This window comes from Podarcis vaucheri, assembly GCF_965113315.1.
Source record: "Podarcis vaucheri genome assembly, chromosome: 1".
NCBI classification, from domain to species: domain Eukaryota; kingdom Metazoa; phylum Chordata; class Lepidosauria; order Squamata; family Lacertidae; genus Podarcis; species Podarcis vaucheri.
Window position 1 is genome coordinate 12,757,127 of NC_138759.1, and position 24,940 is coordinate 12,782,066.

General features: G+C 45.1%; 1 protein-coding gene across 5 annotated transcripts; it reads left to right on the plus strand.

Moving 5' to 3' along the window:
* Nucleotides 1–5,400: 5,400 nt before the first annotated feature.
* Nucleotides 5,401–16,458, plus strand: CDCA4 (cell division cycle associated 4). 5 transcript variants are annotated; one of them, XM_082219692.1, is made up of 4 exons: nt 5,455–5,546; nt 7,370–7,413; nt 10,654–10,738; nt 13,271–16,458. In XM_082219692.1, the coding sequence occupies exons 3-4, from the start codon at nt 10,700–10,702 to the stop codon at nt 14,018–14,020; spliced, it is 789 nt and encodes a 262-aa protein (XP_082075818.1). In that variant the 5' UTR covers nt 5,455–5,546; nt 7,370–7,413; nt 10,654–10,699; the 3' UTR covers nt 14,021–16,458. The 5 variants fall into 5 exon arrangements, with proteins under 5 accessions (XP_082075817.1, XP_082075818.1, XP_082075821.1 ...); XM_082219691.1 differs by lacking the exon at nt 7,370–7,413 and having other exon boundaries at nt 5,401–5,546; XM_082219695.1 differs by lacking the exons at nt 5,455–5,546; nt 7,370–7,413 and adding an exon at nt 6,505–6,528.
* Nucleotides 16,459–24,940: the final 8,482 nt, after the last annotated feature.

Consider the following 24,940-nt stretch of genomic DNA (forward strand, 5'->3'; position numbering starts at 1 on the left):
CCCTTTTGGCTTAGGTCGAGTGATAATGACACAGAGCCTCCGAGCAAATAAGACTTGCAGCCCCCACCATTCTTGGCTTGCCCAAAAACTTTTTATTTGCACTTAGGCAGCTCAAGGTCCTCTCTGTTGTGTCTCTCCTAGTAGTTGGGCCCTTTGTCTAACCCTGCTGTTCAGAAATCCCTCTGTGTGTGTGTGTGTTTTGCTTCTACAACAATTCTCCTTTCTTCCTTTTCTCTTTCCAGGCTCCAGCCCTGCCTCCCCCCCCCCCCAGCTCCTTGCTTCCCTTGCCTATAAAGATCCTTGTTCTGCAGGAAACTGCAGCTTTGCTACTGCTTCTCTGGCTGCATTTCACTCCTTTCTCCTTTGTCGCCTGGAGCAAACCTGCCTTCTTCCCCTTCCCCCTCTCCTGATCACTGAAAGGCAGGCAGGCAGCCAGCACCAGTGAGGAGCACCCGAGGCTTTTAGCAGAGCTCAACACAGCGGATTGGCAAAGGTGCAAAAACAGGCTAGGCGAGCTAGAGAGCAAGAGAGAGGAAACAAAAAAAACGGCAGAGAGGGAAGGCGTCAGGAATAGCTGGATATGATGTTTGCCAGAAGCGCCTTACTCAAAAGGTTGCCTGTTACATTTGCAGAACCGTCCTGGGCCCAAATAGGTAGGGCTGCCCTCTCCCTCCCCACCCCAGGGGTCAGTTTTGCGGTGCTGCCAAGCTGTACAGCTTGAGCAAAATGGCAAAACCTTGCAAGAGTAGCCAGCCCCACTGCTCGCCAGGATTGGTGTTGTTTTTAATTACATTTACATCCCACCTTTCCCTCCACGCAGCTCAGGGTGGTGAACATGTCTCTCCCTCTCCCTATGTTATCCTCACAACACCCCTCTGAGGTAGGTTAGACTGAGAGACAGTGACTGGCCCAAGGCCACCCAGTCTCCTAGGTCTTCGTCCAACACCCTAATCCAGAGCTTTCCAAACTGTGTGTCGTGACACGTTAAGTGTGTCGGCTGCAGCGTGTAGATGTGTCGTGCAAACGCTCCCCGCGCTCTTCCCGGGGCTGGAAAGGGGTTAGTTTAACCTTTGGTTTGCTAGTAAGACTGAATTACTGTGTCGTGAAATGACACGTGTCTAAAAAGTGTGTCAGTGACATGAAGCGTTTGGAAAGCTCTGCCCTAGTCGCTACACCCCCACTGGTTCTCGCCAGTGTCTGTGAATGGAGCTCACCTCTCAATAATTTGCTGCCTCATTTCCAGAGCTTCAATAGTAGTTTTGAATCAGAGGTTTGAAAGCAGCACATCAGTCATAGGCACCCATGTGCCTGGAAATGCCTTCTCTGGCACCTTGGACGGCCTTTCTACCTCTGAAACTGGGCTTGGGGGGGAAGCATTCTCTTGTATTCCTGACTATCAGAGGTAGCAGGCCTTTGAATATCAGCTGTTGGGAGTCACAAGTAGGGCAAGAGTGCAGTACAGTGGTACCTCAGGTTACAGACGCTTCAGGTTACAGACTCCGCTAACGCAGAAATAGTACCTCAGGTTAAGAACTTTGCTTCAGGACGAGAACAGAAATCGGGTGGCGGCGGCAGCGGGAGGCCCCATTAGCTAAAGTGGTACCTCAGGTTAAGAACAGTTTCAGGTTAAGAACGGACCTCCAGAACGAATTAAGTTCTTAACCTAAGGTACCACTGTATCTCAAAACAGATGGATGCCAATAATATCCTGATTTGCTTCCAGGATGTTACCACTCTCCCCATTAAATGATTCATTCATCCCACACTTTTCACTGCGTTCCCCCCTCACTTTCCTAACCACGAAAAGTCTTGCTTCTTTTGAAAGTGGACTTGTAGCACTGATGTTGTTGTTTAGTCGTTTAGTCGTGTCCGACTCTTCATGACCCCATGGACCAGAGCACGCCAGGCACTCCTGTCCCACAGTTTGGTCAAACTCATGCTGGTAGCTTCGAGAACACTGTCCAACCATCTTGTCCTCTGTCGTCCCCTTCTCCTTGTGCCCTCCATCTTTCCCAACATCAGGGTCTTTTCCAGGGAGTCTTCTCTTCTCATGAGGTGGCCAAAGTATTGGAGCCTCAGCTTCACGATCTGTCCTTCCAGTGAGCACTCAGGGCTGATTTCCTTAAGAATGGATGGCACTAGGGTGTCTTGTGGCACTAGGGTGCCTTTATTCTAGTAACCCAGTTTAATTGCATGAACCTAAATTTCTGGTGAGGGAACGCGGCTGGTGCTGTGGTCTAAACAAGGTGCCCCATTATATTCTTGTAAAGAAGCTGGTAAAATGCGGTCTTGACTATGCTACCACTCAGTGGATTTGTAACTGGCTGACTGACCGAACCCAAAGGGTGCTCATCAATGGTTCCTCTTCATCCTGGAGAAGAGTGACTAGTGGGGTGCCACAGGGTTCTGTCTTGGGCCCGGTCTTATTCAACATCTTTATCAACGACTTGGATGATGGACTCAAGGGCATCCTGATCAAATTTGCAGATGACACCAAACTGGGAGGGGTGGCTAACACCCCAGAGGACAGGATCACACTTCAAAACGACCTTGACAGATTAGAGAACTGGCAAAAACAAACAAGATGAATTTTAACAGGGAGAAATGTAAAGTATTGCACTTGGGCAAAAAAAATGAGAGGCACAAATACAAGATGGGTGACACCTGGCTTGAGAGCAGTACATGTGAAAAGGATCTAGGAGTCTTGGTTGACCACAAACTTGACATGAGCCAACAGTGTGACGCGGCAGCTAAAAAAGCCAATGCAATTCTGGGCTGCATCAATAGGAGTATAGCATCTAGATCAAGGGAAGTAATAGTGCCACTGTATTCTGCTCTGGTCAGACCACACCTGGAGTACTGTGTCCAGTTCTGGGCACCACAATTCAAGAAGGACACTGACAAACTGGAACGTGTCCAGAGGAGGGCAACCAAAATGGTCAAAGGCCTGGAAACGATGCCTTATGAGGAACGGCTAAGGGAGCTGGGCATGTTTAGCCTGGAGAAGAGGAGGTTAAGGGGTGATATGATAGCCATGTTCAAATATATAAAAGGATGTCACATAGAGGAGGGAGAAAGGTTGTTTTCTGCTGCTCCGGAGAAGCGGACACGGAGCAATGGATCCAAACTACAAGAAAGAAGATTCCACCTAAACATTAGGAAGAACTTCCTGACAGTAAGAGCTGTTCGACAGTGGAATTTGCTGCCAAGGAGTGTGGTGGAGTCTCCTACTTTGGAGGTCTTTAAGCAGAGGCTTGACAACCATATGTCAGGAGTGCTCTGATGGTGTTTCCTGCTTGGCAGGGGGTTGGACTCGATGGCCCTTGTGGTCTCTTCCAACTCTATGATTCTATGATTCTATGATTCTATGATTCTATGATTCTATGATTCTATGCCTCTTGGGCTTGCCAATCGGTCGGTGGTCCGAATCCCTGTGACAGGGTGAGCTCCCGTTGCTCGGTCCCTGCTCCTGCCAACCTAGCAGTTCAAAAGCACGTCAAAGTGCAAGTAGATAAATAGGTACCACTCCGGCGGGAAGGTAAACGGCGTTTCCGTGAGCTCCTCTGGTTTTGCCAGAAGTGGCTTAGTCATGCTGGCCACATGACCCGGAAAATGTCTGCAGACAAACGCCAGCTCGAGATGAGCGCCACAACCCCAAGTCGTCTGCGACTGGACCTAACGGTCAGGGGTACCTTTACCTTTAAAGTTCTGGTATGCGCTTGAATACCTCCAGCAAAATACTGGCAGTCTGGAGGTGACCTAAAACATTGCAGCCATTTTCTTCTCTTTTGCTTTCACACTTTGCAGAATCCCTTTATATTGAAGATACAGGTACTCCACAGGGGAATTAGCATGAAACCAATGTGCAGATCTGAGAACCTCACATGCAGGTTTTGCTACCCTGCTTAGCTTTGCAAATACACTAGCAGTTTTATTGCTGCACCACTAGGATTAACCCTTGATTCTTGTAAACACCCACAGACAAGAGCACAAGGTAATGGATAGCTGATTCTGAAAGCAACCTCTGAGAAGAGGAAACAGAAAATAGGCAGATGAGTGGCACAAAGAAAGTCAGACGGGCAAAATGACTTAGTGACATTTTAACAGGTCACCAACAACGCTGAACACAAACCCCTTCATTCTGCCCCAATTACTTAACCCCACTGCTTCTTTCTGTACCAGGGCAATTAAAGCTGAAAGGTTGCATGGTCAAAACCAAAAGAGAGCAAGATGAAGATGATTATAATTTGTACACGATTTGTAGCAGAAAACTCATGGCATACAAGCAGTGCTTTTCTTCAGGGGGCACGCAGGGGTACACATACCCCTAAACATTTTGTGAATCTTTGTACTTTTGTCCATTTACTGTATTTATTTTCCATGATTTGAACTATAAAATGGTGATTTTCATGAGTCAAAATGAGAGTACCCCTAAACATTTTTTTTTTGGGGGGGAAGCACTGCATACCAGGCCTTCCTCTGTTTCCTACTGAGTGCTAACCATAGCTTGCTATGGCGTTAACAGGGGTGGGGGGCTTTATTTCACCCTGGTCAAATAAATTTTGGCACCCCCTATGTGCATTTGCGCGCGCGCACACACACACACACACACAAAGCTGAGAGCCTCAATGGTGCCCTTCTGGAAGATTCCCCTGGGGCAACAAAAACCTGTCTAGCCAACCCCATGGGTGCAGCCAGGATTTTTGTGGGGGGGGGGGGCTGGCTTCATGTTGGGGGGGGCAGAACCTCAGTTAAGTATTTTTACTTGAGGGGGGGCAGCTGCCCCTTGGCTACGCCCATGGCCCCTCCCCGGAGTTACCGTTCTGCATTAACAGCAACTATGGTTAGCACGTGGACCAAAAACGGTAGCCCATGGTATCTGAATTAAACCACAGTTTGCAGGTTCCGGATATCATAGTAAACCAGGGTCAACATTTAAAAGGAATCGAAGAGGGAGTCCACGGAAGTAATGCGTTGGGTTGCAGCCCGAAGTTCGGCGAGGCTTACTCCCATGTAAACGCGCGTGGGATTCCCCTCCGAATCCTGCCCAGCCTTTGGCAGGCGTTTGAAACTTCGCCTGCCTCCCGGCCAGCCAGTTACAGCCGAGGGGCGGGACTGGGTTCCATGGCAACGCCCTGCACCAATGCCCGGCCGAGGGCCCAAGAATGAGAAGGAAAGGCGGCTGGCGGGTGGGCGGGACTAATCCCCGTAGCGATCTCCACTCCCCCCCACACACACACACCAGCGCGAATGATCTCAGCGGAGAGCGTCTCCCCCGCTTCCCTCACGACCCAATGGGAAGGCCGAAGCCTGCGACGGGCGGTGCCGAAGGCCTCCCACGTGCCTCCTCCGCGCCAATAGCAAGGCGGGAGAGGGAAGAAGGGGGCGTAGGCGACGGTTTCTTTGTGGGGTTTGACAATAAGATGGCGCAGGGGGGAAGGGGGAGGAGCTCCCGGGACCGTTGGCCCCGCCCCTTTCCTCTCAGGCGCGGAGCTCGTCGAGGCGGGAGCGGGAGCTCGTCAGGGGCAGGCGGCGCGGGCCGGCGGGTAAGAAGAGCCGGGCGGCGGGCTGGGCCGCGGAGGGGGCCTCTGGCCCCGGGTCGGTGATTCACAGGAGGTGGGGGGAGGAAGCGGCGGGACCGGGCCGGCCGAGGAGGAAGAACCCGCGGAGGGTCACGGAGCCGCGGCTCCAAAATGGCGGCCGAGGAGGAGGAGGAGGACAGGATGAATCATCCCGCCCGCTTTCCCTGGCGCCCCGCAGAAGCAGCAACCCCGTCGGGTCTTGCCCCACATGCGCTACTGCCCCGTCCGGCTTCTCTCCTCGCGAAGAAGCAGCAGCTTTTGCTATCCTCTTCTTCCACCCGCTTTGGCCCCGCTCCAGCAGCAGCCTCGCTCCCCGGCCGGAACCTGGTTCTACCTACTTCGCCTCCTTTTCTTCGCCCCCCCCCCGCCGCCGCCACATCATCCCCGTCTGAGCATCAGGAGTGGGGTCGGGAGGGGGGGTGGCGGCGGCTGCAGCTCCGGTTCCACTTCCCCACTCGCGCCCCGAGCCCCTTTGAAACGCGCTCATCCCTCGCTTCCAGGCACATGCACGGGTGTTTCCACACCCACGCGGGTCCCTTTATGTTTCTTACATCTTGCCCACGTTTTCTCTTTTCTGCCCGCCCCCGCTGGAAAACCTCTGCTGCTCCTCTTTTTCTCTCTTCCTTTTTTTCTAGTGGGGGAGGGGGGAGCAAGAGAAACATCATATACATACATACATGTACACACACACACACACATATATAGATATAGATATATCTCCCCCCTTTCATCCATAGATCTCAGGGCAGCTCGCAACACAATGTTTCTCTTGCTCTCCCCCTCCCCTACTAGGAAAAAAGGAAGAGAGAAAAACCTGGTCTCCTGGTCCCATCAAGCCCCACTTCCCCGCACCCCGCAAGCGTTATAGCGTGTTCCTTTCCTTTGACATGTGCACACGTACATGTGTACCTGTGGCATGCCGTCTTCGCCCGCCCATCAGTAATAGGTGGGTCGAAGCTTCGGAGGTGTATGGGTACAAACAGGAGTCCTTGGAAAGTTGGGTTCTCCTGTCTCTTAAGACAGCACAGGGGAGGGGCAGGCAGGGTGGGTTCTCTTTTTGGGTAAGAGAAGGGTTAGGTGGTCTTGTATGTAGGATGTGTGTCTGATGATTTAGAATAAAGATGTGTCAGCATTTAACATCACCTACCTGCCTGACTCCTTTATATACCTTGACTGCTGTCCTTCATCTCCACTTTTGCCCTGCACCCTTTCTTGAATATTGCCTCTCAAAGCAAAGTGTAATATTATCTGTGTTCCTGCCTTTTTATCCTTACCATTGACTTGAAATTCTTATATCCTCTTGGGCTTTTTCCTCATAGCCATTGCATGCTGTCTTCCCAATTGCCAAAAAATTTTTCCCATAATTACGTCATCATATTTATCCATATATAGTTTTCATCTGAGGCTTTCCATCTTTTGGAGCAGTTTCTCCCTTCCCCATGAATTCTTCAGTTATCCTGTTCTTTTTGTCCTTTCTGTGACACCATATATTTGATTCTCTGGTCTACCTGATATTCTGAACTATCTTGAATATAATGCACTGTACTATCCCTTTTACAGAAACAGTTTACAACACAATTGTAAGAATGCTTATTCTGAAGTCAGTCCAAGGGGATTTGCTTATTAGTAATTGTGTTTAGGAGTACAACTTTAGTTTATTACAATTGTCCAAGGCAGAAGTTTTCAATTATCTAACTTCAGTTAATAATTCTGTTCTATTTGCATAGATCTCTTTCAGTTGTTTTTATAGCCTTATAACATAGGACATTATTATTTCAATAATGCAGATAAGAGCCTGAAGCTGAATTGTTGGTTGCTTAAAGCGACTGAGGTAAGATTTGATATATGGGACTTCTCAGTTTTTAAGCCTGCTAGAAGGTTCAGACCTAAGGCGACTGAGGTAAGATTTGATATGTGGGACTTCTCAGTTTTTAAGCCTGCTAGAAGTCACAGACTTTGATTAGCCAAAAGAACCCAGTTTATAGGGAGATACCTACCGGATCAGATCAGTCCATCTTAGTACTGTGGGCAGTTGGATGCTTCCATTAATCCCACAAGCACAGAACAAAGGCAAAAATACACTGTTTCCATTCCAAGTTAGTGGTATTCAGTGGCATGCTGGCTACTTTTGGATACATTGCCAAAACATGGTTTTTAACATCAAAAGCACAAACCTAGCTGCACCTCTCCTCTGGGGCACCAGTGAGGAGAGAATTGGGTTGTTCTGCTTCTATTCTATATTAACCACAGTAGTGTATAGTCTGAACCCTGACAATGGTTAACTTTAACTATGTTTAATTAAAACAAGTTAGCTGAATAAGCTGTGGCCTGAAGTCGGCACGTTTCCACTAACCATAGTTAAGATTGGCCACAGTTTGTCAGAGATCAAATAAAATAGCAAGCTGTGGTTAATCCAAAATTAAATGTAAAGTTTCTAAACTCCAAATCAGAATGAGGAGGTATATGCGAGCCTGGAGGAGGCTAGGTTTGTTCTCTTATCTGTAAACTATTGGTTAATATTGTGTCCTAACCTAACCAACTATTGATAAGTATTCACCATGAGTTTGTCTAAGCCCCTTCTATAGCCATCCTAAACCAATGAGCATCACCCATGTTTAATAAAACCATGTTGCATGAAGTACTTTTTGTCTCTCCTACATCTACTGCACATCAACTTTTATTAAGTAAAACCTTGGTTTATTAAGGGAAGGATTCTATTTGGTTTCACCACACAGTGCATGATTTCATCTGTTGCTCTTAGTTGTCTTTTTCTAAACTAAAAAGCTCCACACGTTAGCCTTTCCAAACATTGTCCCTGTACTTAATTTTGCAAGACGCTTCAACAAGCCTCCCTTTTTTGTGTCTTGCTTATCACATTGTATTAGAAGTTCACTCAGGGCTAGAAAAAGTTCTAGGCATTCAGTTGCCCTAGCACCCAGAAACTTGATCTTGGCAGCCCTGGGCATGGCTTGTGCTTAACTTCATTTTAAAAAACCTTAAAATAGTTTTCCAGCTGGACCAGCCCTTGCCACGTCACTTTGGTAACTGTGTTATCCTCACATCCTACATAATCGAGTAATTTCTTAGCCTCTTGTGTCATCCTCCAATCCTTCTCATCTCATACATTGGACAGAGTTTTCATTACCATCCTGTACACAGAAACATTGTTTCCTGATTTTTATCTCTGTCTCACACCAGCATCCCACCCTGTCCATCCAACTTACTGCAGTCCGTAAAGGACCACCTATTTTTCCTTACTGCAGTAACTTGAAAGAAACTAGTCTCTAGCTTTTACAGGTATATGGTGATTAAGTCCTAGAGAACTTAGCTGTCCAGGCCCCCACAGCCCATATTGCATTTTATCAAATATCATTCAGCAGATCACAGATAAGTCCTCTCAAATATCTTTCACAGCTACATTTAAATATGGTGACATCACCTGAGCCATTTTAAATTAAAACCTCTCCTATAGTTAGCTCTTGAATGAAGCACTTGGTATCCTATGCAGGGCACATTTGGAATGTTAATGCAATCTCAAAGTACAGTACTGTGGATTTTTCTACTTTGGTAATCATGTTGTCTGCTCGTATTATGTGGGTGACTTGGATTCAATGCACAGCAACTATATATTTTTTGGAGGAAAAGGGAAATTGTAGAATAGCATCAATAAATATTAATAAGGTAGAGAAATGCAGTTGAGTAAAGGGACAGGTATCTTGGCATGTAAAGAAGCAAATAATAAGCTTTGAAGCACAATAAAACATACCCCATGTTTCAGAGATCCATGAACTATACATGAGCAGTAGCTAAAGGGATTAGCTGGCTACATCTAGCTGGTAGATTTTCATTCCCCATTAAGGGAGAAAGTACGGTAATTAGCAATTGTCGAATATCCAACATTTTTCCAAGGGACGCAGGTGGCACTGTGGTCTAAACCACAGAGCCTAGGACTTACAGATCAGAAGGTCTGCGGTTCAAATCTCTGACAGAGTGAGCTCCCATTGTTCGGTCCCAGCTCCTGCCAACCTAGCAGTTTGAAAGCACGCCAAAAAAGTGCAAGTAGATAAATAGGTACTGCTCCGGCGGGAAGGTCAATGGCGTTTCCGTGCGCTGCTCTGGTTTCGCCAGAAGCGGCTTATTCATGCTGGCCACATGACCCGGAAAAACTCTCTGCGGACAAACATCGGCTCCCTCGGCCAGTAAAGTGAGATAAGCGCCGCAACCCCAGAGTCATTCATGACTGGACTTAACTGTCAGGGGTCCTTTACCTTTTTACAACATATTTCCAGTCTCAGCAATATTGGTGAGTGGGCAGGGGGGTCACCCAATGAAATTGATGACAGTAGATTCAGGACTGAAAGTACTGTATTAAAGACTGTATTTTTAACATGTAATCTATTAATGCTTCACATTCATATGTTCTAACAAGAACATTAAAAAATTGAAAATATTACTAAAATTAGCAGTAGAAGTGAATTCCTTTACCCTGGGATACCACAGCTGGAGTTGAGGGTATTGGACAATAAGTACCAGCCTTGTTGACAATGATACTAGCTGCTAGCTCCTACTGTTGCTATGTGAGACAAACATGAGTGGAATTGACAGTTTCTAATTATAAGGTCACCTACCATTGAAGTCCATGTCTGTATTCAAATCAAGTATTTTGAAATCACATCCCTAATTAATAACAATAGGTGCCCCTAGACAAGCGTGGGCCGCCACCAATGCTTTTTCCTTCACCACCACCCATCTACAATGTGGGAATAATACTGATCTATCCTGCTGGGTGTTTGCAAAGATTGCAACACTGTAATATATGTGGAATGCTTGGAAGCGCTACATAAATGTTTCAAGTTTCATCAGCCATAGCTGCAGGGGCTGATTTGGGAGGTTTACTGCATACTTTCTGCAAACCTAGCTTTCACTTCACATTATTTTGTCAAATGGGAGAGGGAATGCATATGGGAAGAGAGGAAATAAGTTTGCTTTGAAAATGTTTCTATCATATTTTCTGTGAATTTTCTTTCTAACTGACGGAATGCATATTTATTTTTTCACCTGCTGCTCTCAGGTAGGTGGTGCTAGAACACTTGCTGTATGGAATCTTGCTCTGTAATATGGGGGAAGAGGAAGGACTGCATCAGACACAATTATTGGTAAGTAACTTGTGGACTAAAATTTATCTGGTAAGCATTACTGGACTTAGTAAGTGCTCTCAAGTTACAAGGTGCAGGGACTCAAGGAAATGGGAATTTAATGGGTTAAATAGTTACTTGTGATAATCTCTGCCACCATATGTGTCTTGACTTTAGTAGTCTTATATTTGAAGTAGCCCTGAATTCAGGGCGGTCATAATGCACTCAGTTCTGACTTGCCCTGGTTTTTCTCTTCTATATAATCTGCATGGAAGGAAATCTTCTTTTTCTGTTTCACTGGAAAGGGGAAGACAAGAGAGTAGGGTAAGGGGGTGAATCTAGAATTCTCCTGTAATGGTAGAATTGGAGGGTGCATATTGCTAAACAAAATCAGAATAGTCGCTGGATCCATGTGGCAGAAATCTGTCCATATCTTCCTCATTGCAACCAACAGATATGTGGGATGAGTTGATTTTGAGAAAAGGGTAGTGATTATCTTTGGCTCTGTGATCTCTCATCTTGCTTGAATCTCAGGCGTGCCATTTCCCATTTCCCCTATGGTTTTGCAGTTGCCCTTGAACTAGGCAAACTGATTTGTCCAAATTATTTTGCCTTTTTCAGATATACCCTCAAACCCTGGTTTGATTAATTAATGAAGTCTGATTGAATTGAGCATGTGGGCCTGAGAATTGGGAATGAACAGGCTCTGTGCCACCAACTTTGTATTTTGGTGCACTCATCTGGAACACACTTAACTAGCCTTGCTTTGGATATATTCCCTCGCCTACTCAGCTATTGTGAGAATGGCTTTGTTGTGGCACCGTGATGAGCATTCCCTTCCATGGTGGATTTCTGCCAGAACAACCACCATAAGACACAACTTCAAGTCACCAAAGACAAGACCAAGAGGGACCCTGTTTTATTTGTAGAAGCATATTGATATTTAGAATTGGCAGGAGGAGTTTGAAAGAGAAGAGAAAATCATTGTTTATTAGAATCATAGAATGTAGAGTTGGAAGGGACCACAAGGGTCATCTAGTCCAATGTCCTGCAATGCAGGATTATTTTGCCCGATGTGAGTCTTGAACCCACAAGCCTGTGATTAAGAGTCTCATGCTCTAGCGACCGAGATGTTTGAAGTTCCTAAGTGGGTCAGAGAGCCGCTTGTTCTCTTGCAGTCTTGCTTCTTGTTAAACTAGCAGGAAGACGAAAGCATTCGCACAAGTATTTGTTTCCTACGGAAGGGGCTACAGCTCAGTATTGCTTTGCATGCAGAAACTCCCAACATCTCCAGCTGTGGTAGAGAGAGATTTGTGTCTGAAAACCTAGAGACTCACTACCAATCAGTGTACAGAATGCTGAGCTATACCAATGGTCTGTCCATTTCATATGTTTAAAACCTTGCTTGTGTTGAACCTCAAGGAAATGGTGCTAAATGTGATTGAGACTGTGATTCCTAGCAAATTTGCCTGACCCATTTAAGAACCTCCTTTTTCCGCATTGCAAACAGCAACAGGAGCTTTTCGACACCTCAGTCACGTAATCCAAGATTATCTGGATGAGGGTTAATAAGATGAAGCTTAGTCCAGGCTATGGAGATTTTGATGATAAACAGCACAGAAATCAAGAAATAGGTAGGCTGCCACTTCTAGGAAGAGTCATGCTCCCCCTGAAAAAGCAGATTGGAAACTTGAGGGTCCTTATAGACTTGGTTCTGCATCTTGTTGCTGAAATGGCACCACCAGTTTTGGTTGGTCTGCCAACTGCAGACTTCCTTTAAAAATAATTGTCTGACGGCTAGACTATAGCCATTGACCTATGCCTGGCTTGGAGTCCAGGATCCCTTAGGGAGCACTTGAATCTCTCCCCCCCCCCCCATGGATATGACAAACTGGATTTAGCTCTGCTCCTTATGGCCATCTTCCTTTCTCAACAGTAGTATCTGTGCTCTGTAGCACTTTCCATAGGCAGACTCACAGGGCTCCTATGGTCTTTAGGAAATCTTTTGAAAACCCCTCTCATTCTGAATTGTAAATATTGTGATGCTGTATGTTGATTCTTTCCATACCAAGAAAAAGGAACATAGAATCAGCTTGTATTAGCTACCCTCTCATGCAGAGATGCTCTTCTCTGGTGCCAGGATGTCTGAACGTACCTTGTAGCTAAATAATTCAGAACATTTATTTACTGGTCCCAGGTTAATTGTCCTGGAATGGAGTGGCTGTGCACAAGCTATCTCATTAAGACAGTACCTATTCTGTATTGATTGAATGTTAGGTGTGTGCAAATCACATTTGAAAATGATTTTAACTCAAGTTTTATTTAATAAGAGGAACCTGCAGATTATTCACTTGTCAAAAGCTGGTTTCACCTGGGGTGCCTTTAATATTACTATGATTGTGGCAAATACCGAGTTTAATTTCCAGGGTACAGACTAAAGGAATGCCTTATTAATCTCAGTTTTGTAATAAAGCTGTTTGATTTTAAATATAAAACCTTAGAAGACAAGCTCTGGATTTGTTATCTAATAGCATCTTGCTCTGTTTTCAACAGGACACAATGTTTGTACGTGGACTGAAGAGGAAATGTCTTGATGGAGAGGAAGATATTGAAGGAACTTTAGCTGGTTTTAAAGCCATTCCTTCATATAACCTGCAGCGCCAGTCACTACTAGACATGTCTTTGGTTAAACTTCAGCTCTGCCACATGCTTGTTGAACCTAATCTGTATCGTTCAGTACTTATAGCCAATACAGTACGGCAGATTCAAGAGGAAATGACCCAAGACGGAACTTGGCAGATGATAAATGCACAGAGTACAGGACCAACCTCTCTTGATCGGCTGGTTTCAACAGATATTCTCTGTCGGTCTTCGAAGGAGCAAGCTGAAGAAAAGCTTGTTCAAGGTTATAGTGGCTTCTCAAAAGACTTTGAAGACGCACAGTCAGAAGAGAGTTCAGAAATCTTAAGACCTGCTCCACTACAAGCTCCCAGAAACCTGCAGAGTAATGTGTGGGACATGGAGAGCCCTCCAGAAAATAGAGGAAACTTCCACAAGTCATTGGATCAAATATTTGAAACCTTAGAAACAAAAACTCCTGACTCGGTTGAAGATCTCTTTTCAGAAGTCGACAGTTCCTATTACAATCTAGACACAGTATTAACGGGAATGATGGGCAGTACAAAAATGGGACACTGTGATGTACTTGAAACTTTTCCTCAAGCAGCCACAAATTCTAACTCTAACTGTAAATCTGACCTTAATGAGCTTGATCATTTTGTGGAGATTCTTGTTGAATCTTGAGACAAAGAGTGAAGGAGACATTCTTTAAAGAAACCAGATCCCAAGTAGTGAAACTTCCAAATAGTTTATCTTCTCAAAGCTGCACATGATCTTCCAAAAAAAAAAAAAAGCAAAAAGCAAAGCACTTCATTTTGCAAAGTTGTGTTAATGTATAAAGTTAACCTGCAATTTGTAGTGTTTGAACTTTACATATTTTCAGCAGCCACAATTCAGGGAGGTATTCTAGGCACATCAACCAGTTGCCAGCCTACTGATTTTGAAACCTTGTGACACCCCTATGCCATGCCACAAACTGCATTAGGAGCTTCCTGCGGTTTCAGTCGTGGCTTCTCATGTCAAAAGACTCCTGGGTGCACAAGGTTAGTCATGCCATTTCTCTGTCCTGAACCCATACATTCCCCAGGCTGCCTCCTTGGGGCCCAACACTTCCAACACCAGATCCTTCTAGTATTTAGAAGGAGCTTAAAATGGTGTAGCAAGATTCCTCCTCCCTCGAGCATCTCATCCTCCCCTGTAAGGTGCAAGTGCAAGATAGATTCCAGCCCTCAGCATGCAAAAGGTGGGCTGTAAGGCCTTTGCTTAAGTTGAAGCCCATATTTTATCTAGGCTGGGAACCTTCCACCAACCCTTTGCATTTGCTTTTGCTGGTTTAATCATATGACTTTAGTGGGACTACTTTTGAAGTAATTGGCCTGAGGACCAAAGGTTTGGTTTACCCTTCCCACTCCTTTATCCCAAGTAAATACTTCACAGACTTCTCTACATTTATTTGCCGTATAAGCTCTTGGAAGAGCCAAAAAAGCAGCGGTGCCCATTATCCTAGCTAGCTTTCTCTGTCATTCTTTCTTTTCTGTTTTTAAATAGTTAATAGTTTTGAAAAAAATGTTTATCAGTATTCAGAACCTTTCAGCTATTTTCTGAAGATATATTTTTGCTATAAATCTTCTGCCAACTGCTTATTTAAAACCTGAAATATTTGCAGTTGTATTTTTTTAAATCACTTTGAAAAAGGGATTTCCCCCCCCCCCATACCGTGGGCCTCTCTCCACAGCTCAGCAGAAGTTTGTAAATATCTGACTTCTTAAGGTAGGAGCAGTTGACAGCATTCAGTCTTGGGAATACTATGAAAAGCAGCTTTCTCCAATCTATTGCTCCCCAGACATTTTTTACTTGCAGGAGTTTTAGATTTTAACTGCCATTAGCCCCAGTCAGCACAGCCATGTTGGCTGGGGCTAATGGAAGTTGAGGTCCTAAATATCTGGAGGGCATCAAGTTGAAGAAGGTTGGAGTAAAGAGTTAAGTTAGTTTTGACATGTGAACATCAGAGGAGGAGCATTCATCAGGCTGCAGGAGCTCTTGATGCCTAAGTTCAAGCCATGTTCAAGCATAAATTATGTGGGTTTTATTTATAAGTATTTATATGTTTGTGTCATCAAGTGAATTATTTGGCAGAAGTTTACCATCCTACTTCTCTGTGTTTGGGGGGGAAACACCCCCTTCACCTTGCACTAATTACTACAAGACTGTTACAGAGGCCTTTCTAGAGTGTTCTCCGAACTTAACTTGCTCCACTCATGCCAAGTGTGAATATGCGTTCAGCTGAGTCATGATTAACAGATGTTACCATAGCAGGTTAACATTGAAGAAGAAGATGAAATTGTTTTGAGTGCGTATGAATTGTCTTAACTCCTAGAAGCGGTTTCCAGTGAGAGGGTGTGTTATATGTGATAACCTTTGCAATACAATTGCACAACGTTTGCCTTGGTAAACTGGTAATACAGGAAACAATACTGCGTTGTGGGAAAATAGAAAGCGCTGTGAGTACTTTATTTTGAAAAAAAGTTTCATTTAACAGTTAAAGGAGTATATCTGCCACCTGACAAAGCAATTTTAGCTACCTTGCATCTGTTTGCATAGATCAATGGAAATGTTGCTTTTTAAAACTCATTTTGATTTCTGCAGCTGTGACACTGTATGCAAAAGACACATGTCAAAATGTTGGACGCCTTATCTCCCAGCAAAGAGTTGTAGTATCTTTGCAATGGGAATTACCATAGCCCTCAAAGCCAATATGGCTGCGCACCATGCACAACCCAAACAACTCTTTCAAAGCATAAAGATCCTTGTCATTGTGTATGTATAGCTAAATGTCTTTGTCTTAGTTTAGGTTGCAATTTGAAACCACTTTGCATAAGTAGCCCCTCCTGAGGTTAATGGGGCTGCTTTCAAGGAAGTGGTTTCATGATTGCGGCCTTAATAATTTAAGTGCTTTTGAAGCACCTGATTTGAAAACAGTGTATGTTTTCCAGACCTGGCAGGTAGATGCCTATTTCTGTAACTCAGTTTTTGTGCCAGATCATGCAGTTTGTAAGGGGAAACTTTCTAATGCATTTGAAAGTGATTAATGTCTTTTTATATTAAAGTTGAATATGAAGTGACTACTTTGCTTAGTAGGTTCTTTTCAATCTGGGTAAATTCTGTGCCTGTTGGTAACTTGTACTTAAAGAACTGGACTCATGAAATTGCTTCATCAGTTCTAGCTGAAGGGTCATCTTAAAACTGGAAAATCCATCACCATTTATTACAAGTAATCAACCCCCTGCAATGCAGGCATAAGCAGATGTCCCATAGGGGTGCAGCTGATGAATCCCAAACAGATTAAATTGGTTGGTCCATAATAGTATATTTGAAAATGCCAATTTCCAGCATTGCCAGGTGCCTTCCATTCCCCCTCAGCCCTACCTTTACTTTAGCCACTGCCTCTTCTCTTGACACTTGCTCAATATTTCCTTTGACTTCTTGATTATACTTCAGGGATGAGGAATCTACAGGTGTCGGATCAGGGATGATGGGAGCTGCGAGCTTCCAGATGTATTGACCTGCAAGTTGTTCATCTATGTTTTCGCTCTCACTTGAATTTTGGCATATGCCTGGGAGCCCAACACTTTTATGTGTGGATGCTTGTTTAAGATGACAGCTACCCGGAGGAGTTGGCCATATTTAGTCAGTTGGAATAAAAAACACAGCTCTTGCAGCTGATCAGACTCCAATCAATGAAAGCGTATGCCACAATAACTTAAAACAGGCATAGGCAAACTCCAGCTCTCCAGATGTTTGGGACTACAATTCCCATCATCTCTGACCACTGGTCCTGTTAGCTAGGGATGATGGGAATTGTAGTCCCAAACATCTGGAGGGCCGGAGTTTGCCTTTGCCTGACTTAAAAGCTAAGGTGAGACCCCCAATATTTACTTGGTGTGTGTACACTTAAAAGTGCATTAAATAGAAGCACTATATAATTTTTGGAAAAGATGGCTAAAGCAACTATGAAAGCAGTAGACTTATGTCATCTGAAAACCAGCCAATCCAGCATATCAGAGGGGCTCAATAGTTGTCCTGGGACAGCAGGAAACTGCTTAAGTGGTGCAAAGGAGGTTTTTCTGGTGGTCTGCACTACAAGAGCAGAGCTACTATTCAGGGTCTACCACCAGCCTTGCAAGATACACTGCCACCACTACTGTCCAGCCAGCCTGGGACAGGAGACTCTCAGACCTTAGCAGACACCCCTAAGACTAGAGAAATGGCAGTGGATCTTTATTCCTTGAGCCTCAGGATCACTAACTTAACAGCAAGCGACCAGGAACTTAGGAACTGCGTTCGGTACAAAGGCTTCACCCAAATAGACACACGCCAATTTTGAATGAAGTGGATTAATAAGAAATAACAAAATAAACGATAGCATAAAATGGGATCAAAATTCTTGTAAAAACTACAGTTAGAAAATCCAATTGTCAATGCAGCTTGGAATTGTAAACCAGAACAAAATAGCAAAGCTAATTTAGTCTAACTCTATACACATTGCCAAGCATTGAGGCTACCAGATATAATCCATGGCAATTCGCTGGTGTATGGGGTGTTACTAGGGTTGAATAAATCTGGTGGGGGATGGCACATTATGCTCCTCCTGGGGTAGTTTGTCCAGCTATAGTCTCCATCCTGCGCTCAGCTATCACCTGTGGCTCCCAGAAGCTGTCAGTATGCAACAATGGTCACACCAGGAAACGGCTTTGACTGGCCAGCTAAACTAGGTGAGGGGAGCGGATGGGTCTTAAACCCTGGTGAGTTACGGACTTTCCCTGCATGCCAAGACTGCTGATGCAGTAAAAACGAGAGGCAGCAGCACTTGCAAGTTACAGGTCTCTGAAGCCACGGCAGGTGCAGTAATACTCCAGTGGTTTGACTTTGCCCCCCAGAGGCTCACTCCATTGTTTTTCGAGACAGGTGGATGCCAGCAATAGTAAAAAATTAATATATTAAAATGGTGGTGAATGCCCTGAACTAATCAGAAGGCTAGAATCTCCTGGTACTTTTGTTTTCCTGCAGCAGAAACTACTTCCCAATCACCAATCACTCTTCTCCTGCCCTTAAAACACAGGAGCTTTAACTTGACAAGATCATTCGAATTGCAAAGAAGCAAACCTCTATCCAAATACCACCTTTTACTCAGATGCCTAAGCAAGGGGACAATTGACTCGACACCCTCATTACGAATTGCCACCCAACACACTTGAAGCTGATTTTGGGGAGTCATGAAAAGGCAAGGCATAGATAGCTGCCCTTACTGTTGCTGAACTGTTCCTTCCAAAGAAGGGCAAGAGAAAATTGTGAGATTTTTCTATCCCAAATATCAAAATAACTTGGTTGGCCTTTTGAAGTAGGCACCTTGACTTGCACAGCAGGTGGGAGGCAGAGGGGGAGAAAGCACACTATTTGCTGCTCTGCCACAAGCAGCAAAACACCTTGGTCACACCCTGGTGGCTTTCGCTGCAGGTTTCCAAATGTTTGTTTGCAACCTGGGGTAGGGAGCAGGGAGTGGCTCTGAGGATGATTGGGAGCAGAGAAATGATTGACAGAGAAAGATGAAGCAACATCCTTCAATTGCTGTTCTACTCCAAGTTGCTGTCTCTCCCATGATGCTTTTGCAGCAAAGAAGGAAGCCACTGGGCTTTTCATAAAATTGTAGAATGATGGAGTGGGAAGGGACCCAAGGGTTATCTAGTCCAAGCCCCTGCAATGAAGGAATCCCAGCTAAAGCATCCATGACAGATGGCCATCCAACCTCTGCTTCAAAACCTCCCAGGAGGGAGAGTCCACCACCTCCCGAGGGAGACCTTTCCATTGTCGAACAGCTCTTACTGTCAGAAAGTTTTTTCCGTATTTCTAGTCTGAATCTCCTTTCTTGTAACTTGAAGCTATTGGTTTGAGTCCTACCCTCCAGAGCAGGAGAAAACAAGTTTGCTCCATCTTCTATGTGACAGCCCTTAAGATATTTGAAGATGGCTCTCATATCTCCTCTCAGTCTCCTCTTTTCCAGGCTAAACATACCCAGCTCCAACTGATTCTCATAAGGCTTGGTTTCCAGACCCCGGATCCTCTTGGTTGCCCTCCTCTACACACATCCCATCTTGTCAATATCCTCCTTAAATTGTAGTGCCCAGAATTGGACACAGTACTCCAGATGTGGTCTGACCAAGACTGAATAGAGCGGTACCATTGCTTCCCTTGACCTCAACACTAGACTTCTGTGGGTGCAGCTTAGAACAGCATTAGCTTTTTTGGCTACTGCAAAACCTGTTGCCCACTAAGACCCCTAGATCATTTTCACATGTAAGCCAGGTGTTTTGCATCTTATATTTCTGCAGCTGGTTACTCCTGCCTAAGTGCAGAACCTTTCAGTACATTTGTCCCAACTGAAATTCATCTTGTTAGCTGGCACCCAGTTCTCCAATAATTTTGGTCATTTTGAATTCTGATTCTGTCTTCTGCAGCATTAGCTACCCCTCCCAGTTTGGTGTCATCTGCAAATTTGATGAGCATCCCCTCAATTCCTTCATCCAAATCGTTCATGAAGACGTTGAACAACAGCGGGCCCAGGAAAGCCCACGTCACTTTTCCCCAGGATGATGAGGAACCATTAACAAGTATTCTTTGGGTTCGGTCAGTCAACCAGCTACAAATCCACCTAACAGTTACTGGTACCTCATTATTACAAGAGTTTGCATGTACCATGTAGCTAAGTTTCTCAGCACTCCTGGCCAGAACCAAGGAATAATAGTATGTAGTATGGATCCAAACTACAAGAAAGAAGATTCCACCTAAACATTAGGAAGAACTTCCTGACAGTAAGAGCTGTTCGACAGTGGAATTTGCTGCCAAGGAGTGTGGTGGAGTCTCCTTCTTTGGAGGTCTTTAAGCAGAGGCTTGACAACCATATGTCAGGAGTGCTCTGATGGTGTTTCCTGCTTGGCAGGGGGTTGGACTCGATGGCCCTTGTGGTCTCTTCCAACTCTATGCGAAGCTACAGGGAACCAGGCAGAGGGCCTTTTCGGTGGTGGCGCCCGCCCTGTGGAATGCCCTCCCATCGGATGTCAAGGTGATGGAAAACTACCTGACATTCAGAAAACATCTTAAGGCGGCCCTATTCAGGGAAGCTTTTAATGTATGATATTTTAATGTTTTTTTGGTTTCTGTGGAAGCCGCCCAGAGTGGCTGGGGAAACCCAGCCAGATGGGCGGGGTACAAATAATAAATTATTATTATTATTATTATTATTATTATGATTCTATGATTCTATGAATAAGGTTTTGTACTAGACTGCACCATTTAAAAGTGCAACACACACACACACGGTTATTTATTTAAGTTGTCCCTCTGTACAGAAAATCATTTTTTTGGTATGGAGTGTTCAAAAACACGCATGCACATAGACACCTATGCAGCCTTCAATGGGTACAGCAAAGGGAAAGGCGCTTTGGCTTTTTATATGATCTGGACTTTAAAGCTCTGTGCTGCATAGGAGTGCACCACAGGAGTGCAAAAGGTTAATTATGAGCAGCTCCCTTTGAGTACGTAAAACTGGAACGACTGTTGCTTAGCAGTGATTTACTCTGAGTCACAGCATTGTTTAATTATTGACTTGACTTATTCTCCACCGATTTCAAAAGTGCACATGCATTTTTTAAAAACAGGCATAACCATTTTTGCCAGCCTCTTTTGATTGCGTAAGGGAGGCAAGTGCCATTGGGCCACAGACGGCCACGGTAAAATTGCTTAAGTTTGTAGGTTTGTGCAATACTGCCACCCCACCCCCACTACCTGCAGGGTTGCGGGGGGGAGGGGCAAACCTAGAAGAAGAAACAGAGGACCGCCTTTCATACAAAGGGTCCCAGGTTCAATCCTTGCCATCTCTAGGTAGGGCTCACCTTCTGAAACACTGGAGCAGGGGAGTAACGTGAGAGGGATGCTGGGGCAATCGCCCTGGGCACATATGGGGGGGTGCACAGCTCCCGCCACTCTCCCTGAGCCAGCCCTGCACCACTTAGCAAGACCGTGTAGGAAGAGCCACATGAGAGGGACAGAGCAACTGTGCACCCTTCAATTATAGCCTCAGATAAGACTGGGACTGAGGGGTGCACGGCTGCCTGCCGTGTTCCCACACTGCCCTCCCAGCACTGCCTTGCAAGGCCCGGATCTGGGCAGGGTGCCAACTGGAGAGCCATGCTACTTAGGACTGGTGTCACTCCAGCAATGATGGGGGCTGGCAGGCAAATCTTTTAAAAAATGTAGTATAAACACTGACAAATCCTCCAGAAAAACAATCTCTCAAAGGACCTGTTGATGGCATTTTACCATTGTACTGTGGAGAGTGTATTAACTTATGGTCTGTGTGTGTGGTTTGGGAGCTGCACGGCCAGGGAAAAAACAATGCTGTCCAGGGTTGTAAAGACTGCAGAGAGAATAATTGGGTGCACTCTTCCCACGTTAGATCAAATCTATGCTGTCAGGTGCCATAAGAAAGCTGCAGAGATAGCGCAGGATAGTACGCACCCTGGAAATGATCTCTTTCAGCTTCTGCCTTCTGGAAGAAGGTACAGTATAGGGTTATAAAGACCAGGACTAGTCGCCTGAGAAAGAGTTTCTACGCAAATGCAATTCTGGTTCTAAACACAACATAAGGAGTCTTATAGTATATTGTATGTTAAAATGGGGTTTCAGAGTTTTTAGCGGTTTTTAGCGGTTTTTGAATGTCTTATGTAGATTTTCAATTTCATTGTTCTGTATTGGACAATGACAATAAAGATATTCGTATCATATTCATCTAACTGGGAAACAATGGCCTGCGAGCGCTCCAACTAGAGAACAGTCTTTACCAAAGGTGTCATGAGCTTTGAAGACACTCGAACTCAGATGAAAGGGGAAAACATGCTAAGAAGAAGGCACATTTGGCAAACCCTCACCGTGATCAACTCCTGCCCGGAAACCTATGTCCCCACCCATGGCCTCCACAGTTACTTACGGACTCATTGTTAAAACTGTGTTCATGGAAGACAATCTTACTCGACTACAAGTGATTGACGAAAAGGGAAGGTGCAGTGGGCTTCATTTGTCCTTCACCCCTGACATGGGCATGTGCACACACACCCCACCTGAGCGGCATGGAGACATGCTCTGCCGCTGCCCTGGAGAACTGCTGCCTATCAGTGTAAGCAATATTGGACTGGGTAGACCAGTGCTTTGACTTTGTATAAGGCATCTTCCTGTGTTCTCTCTAGCCAAGGAAGCTTAGCTCCTTGGTACACCTGAGCTTAGGGCAATGACACCAGCTGGGAGATGGCTTGAACGGAAGCAGAGGAAAACTCTGGGTGAATGCAATCGAACACTGGTGATGGCTCATTATTGAATCTACTCAGCCGCCCATGTGGTTGTGTTGTGGCCAATGCTACCATTAGGCCAACGAGGCAGCCACTATGGTGCAGGCCTCAGAGGGGTGCAATGCTGAACTAAGGGAGGCACAGTTTCATACAGATTAGTTTTGTCATATCTTATGGATTTCTGACAATATGTTACTTTCATATTTTGAAGAATTTTATCATTTTCGGAGTAATTCGTACATGAGAGTTGTTTACTAGGTATATATAGCAATAGCTTGAAGACTTCCAAAGTCTATGCTGTCACAAGGAGTATACTTCTCTTCATACAACAACAAAAACTCCTGGATAATTTGCCTAATGTTTCTGTTGCTCTAAAGATCCTTCTCACATTCCGGGGCCAGTGACAAGTGGTGAACGCTCCCCCGGAGCGGTGGTGAATGCTCAACTATGTTGCAAAAGAGACTAGTTGAACATGACCAAGCATCAATGCTTGACCTGAAGGAAAGGGAAAGTTACACAAAGTCAGATTTTGATGTGCCCGGAATTGAAACTTTAAAGAGACTTAAGTTTTAACACCACAGTTATCAAGATTATTTGAAATGGTTTGCACGCTAAGACTTTTTCTTTTGTATTTGAGAAAGATGATCAAAGATTGTCGTATTGCTTATTCTTGTGATGCAAAATAAATTTAATCACTTCCATTTTTTAAAAATATGTTGATTGTCTTTTAACTGATTTCATTGAAAGTTGATTTGGTGTCCCCAAAGAAAAGCAGGATCTACTGTATATTCCTTCTGGTTCTGATTTAATACCACTATGGAGCTGGTGCCAAGAGAGAATTGCAGCGCTGTTCTTCCCAAAAGTAAAAGATTAACAGAAAATGTGCTAATGTGGTTGCTCCTGACGTTTTATCTCTTGGCAGCTGTCCTGGCACGTCAAAGGTTCTAGTAAATGGTAGGACACAGCTTCAGGTGGGGGGGGAATACTGCAGTTGTTCTTTTAATAGAAAGCCTGAGGAAAGAAGCCCTAGAAACACACATATAATACTCACTTACCATACCCTGCATATTGCACACTAACCTATATGAATTCCTTTCTCTCTTCTTTTGCCTACCTACCCAACTAATGCCAGGTCCCAAGGAAAAGCCTTACACCAGAGATGGGGAATCCTTGCTGTGGGCAGGGTTGGAAGACTTGGCCCTCCAGCTGTTTTGGGATTACAACTCCCACCATCCCTAGCTAACAGGACCAGTGGTCAGAGATTATGGGAATTGTAGTCCCAAAACAGCTAGCGGGCCAAGTTTGGCCATAGCCCTTCCTTCAATTTTGTGGATTCAAAAGCTTTGGCTTTCAGATTGGGTGTGATCTCAGGAATCAAAGACACCCTGAAAGGCGGCAGACAAGGCTAATGGGAAGCAAGTCATTAGATTTAAAGAGTTTAACTCTAATTTGTTTTTCTGCTCCATTGGAAATCTTCTGTGGGTTTGTTACCATTCTTACATAAAACCGCCGACCCCCTTTATGAACTGCCTTTTCATCCTTTTTAGTAAACTTGCAATCTTGTTTAACAGGTTTGTGGTCTGCATTGATTATCACCTCATATCTATGTTTTTCAGCTGCAAAAAAGGAAGTCCTTGGAAATAAAACCCACTGAATTAAACCGGGGTTTTCCGAGGAAGCAGGCGCGCGTGCATTCCCCGCCTGCTACTTTGCGGGCAACAGTTACTCGGCTGCAAACATCATTTAATAAGCCTCGGAACGAATCCGCCCGCCGCCCTTTGCAGGGTTACTCGGACGCGGATCAGATTCGCCTCTCAAGGACTTAACTTCCCAGGAAGCACCCGCAAGTCGCGCCAAGTCATTTAGAAACAAGTCTCAAACGAATGAAGGTTCGCTTTCCACTAGAACGGCAGCCCTGCCACGCGCATCCGGCAGCAGTCGCCCTCACGGACAGACCCTGTATACGGCCCACTGTAGCTCTTTGCAGAGTTCCAAAAAGGGGGCGGGGAAAAGAACGGAGAAAGAAAGAAGGAAGGAAGGAAGGAAGGAAGCAGCGAACGAGCACCTCATTGGACAGCAGCCCCGACGGGAGCTCCGCCCTCTTTGGCTGGGGCTCGCTTCCTCATTGGCCAGCCGGACGAAGCGGACCCCCGCGAGCCCGGCAGCGAGTCAGAAATCGGTTGCCGGGCAGGGTGGGGCGTGGCTGGCC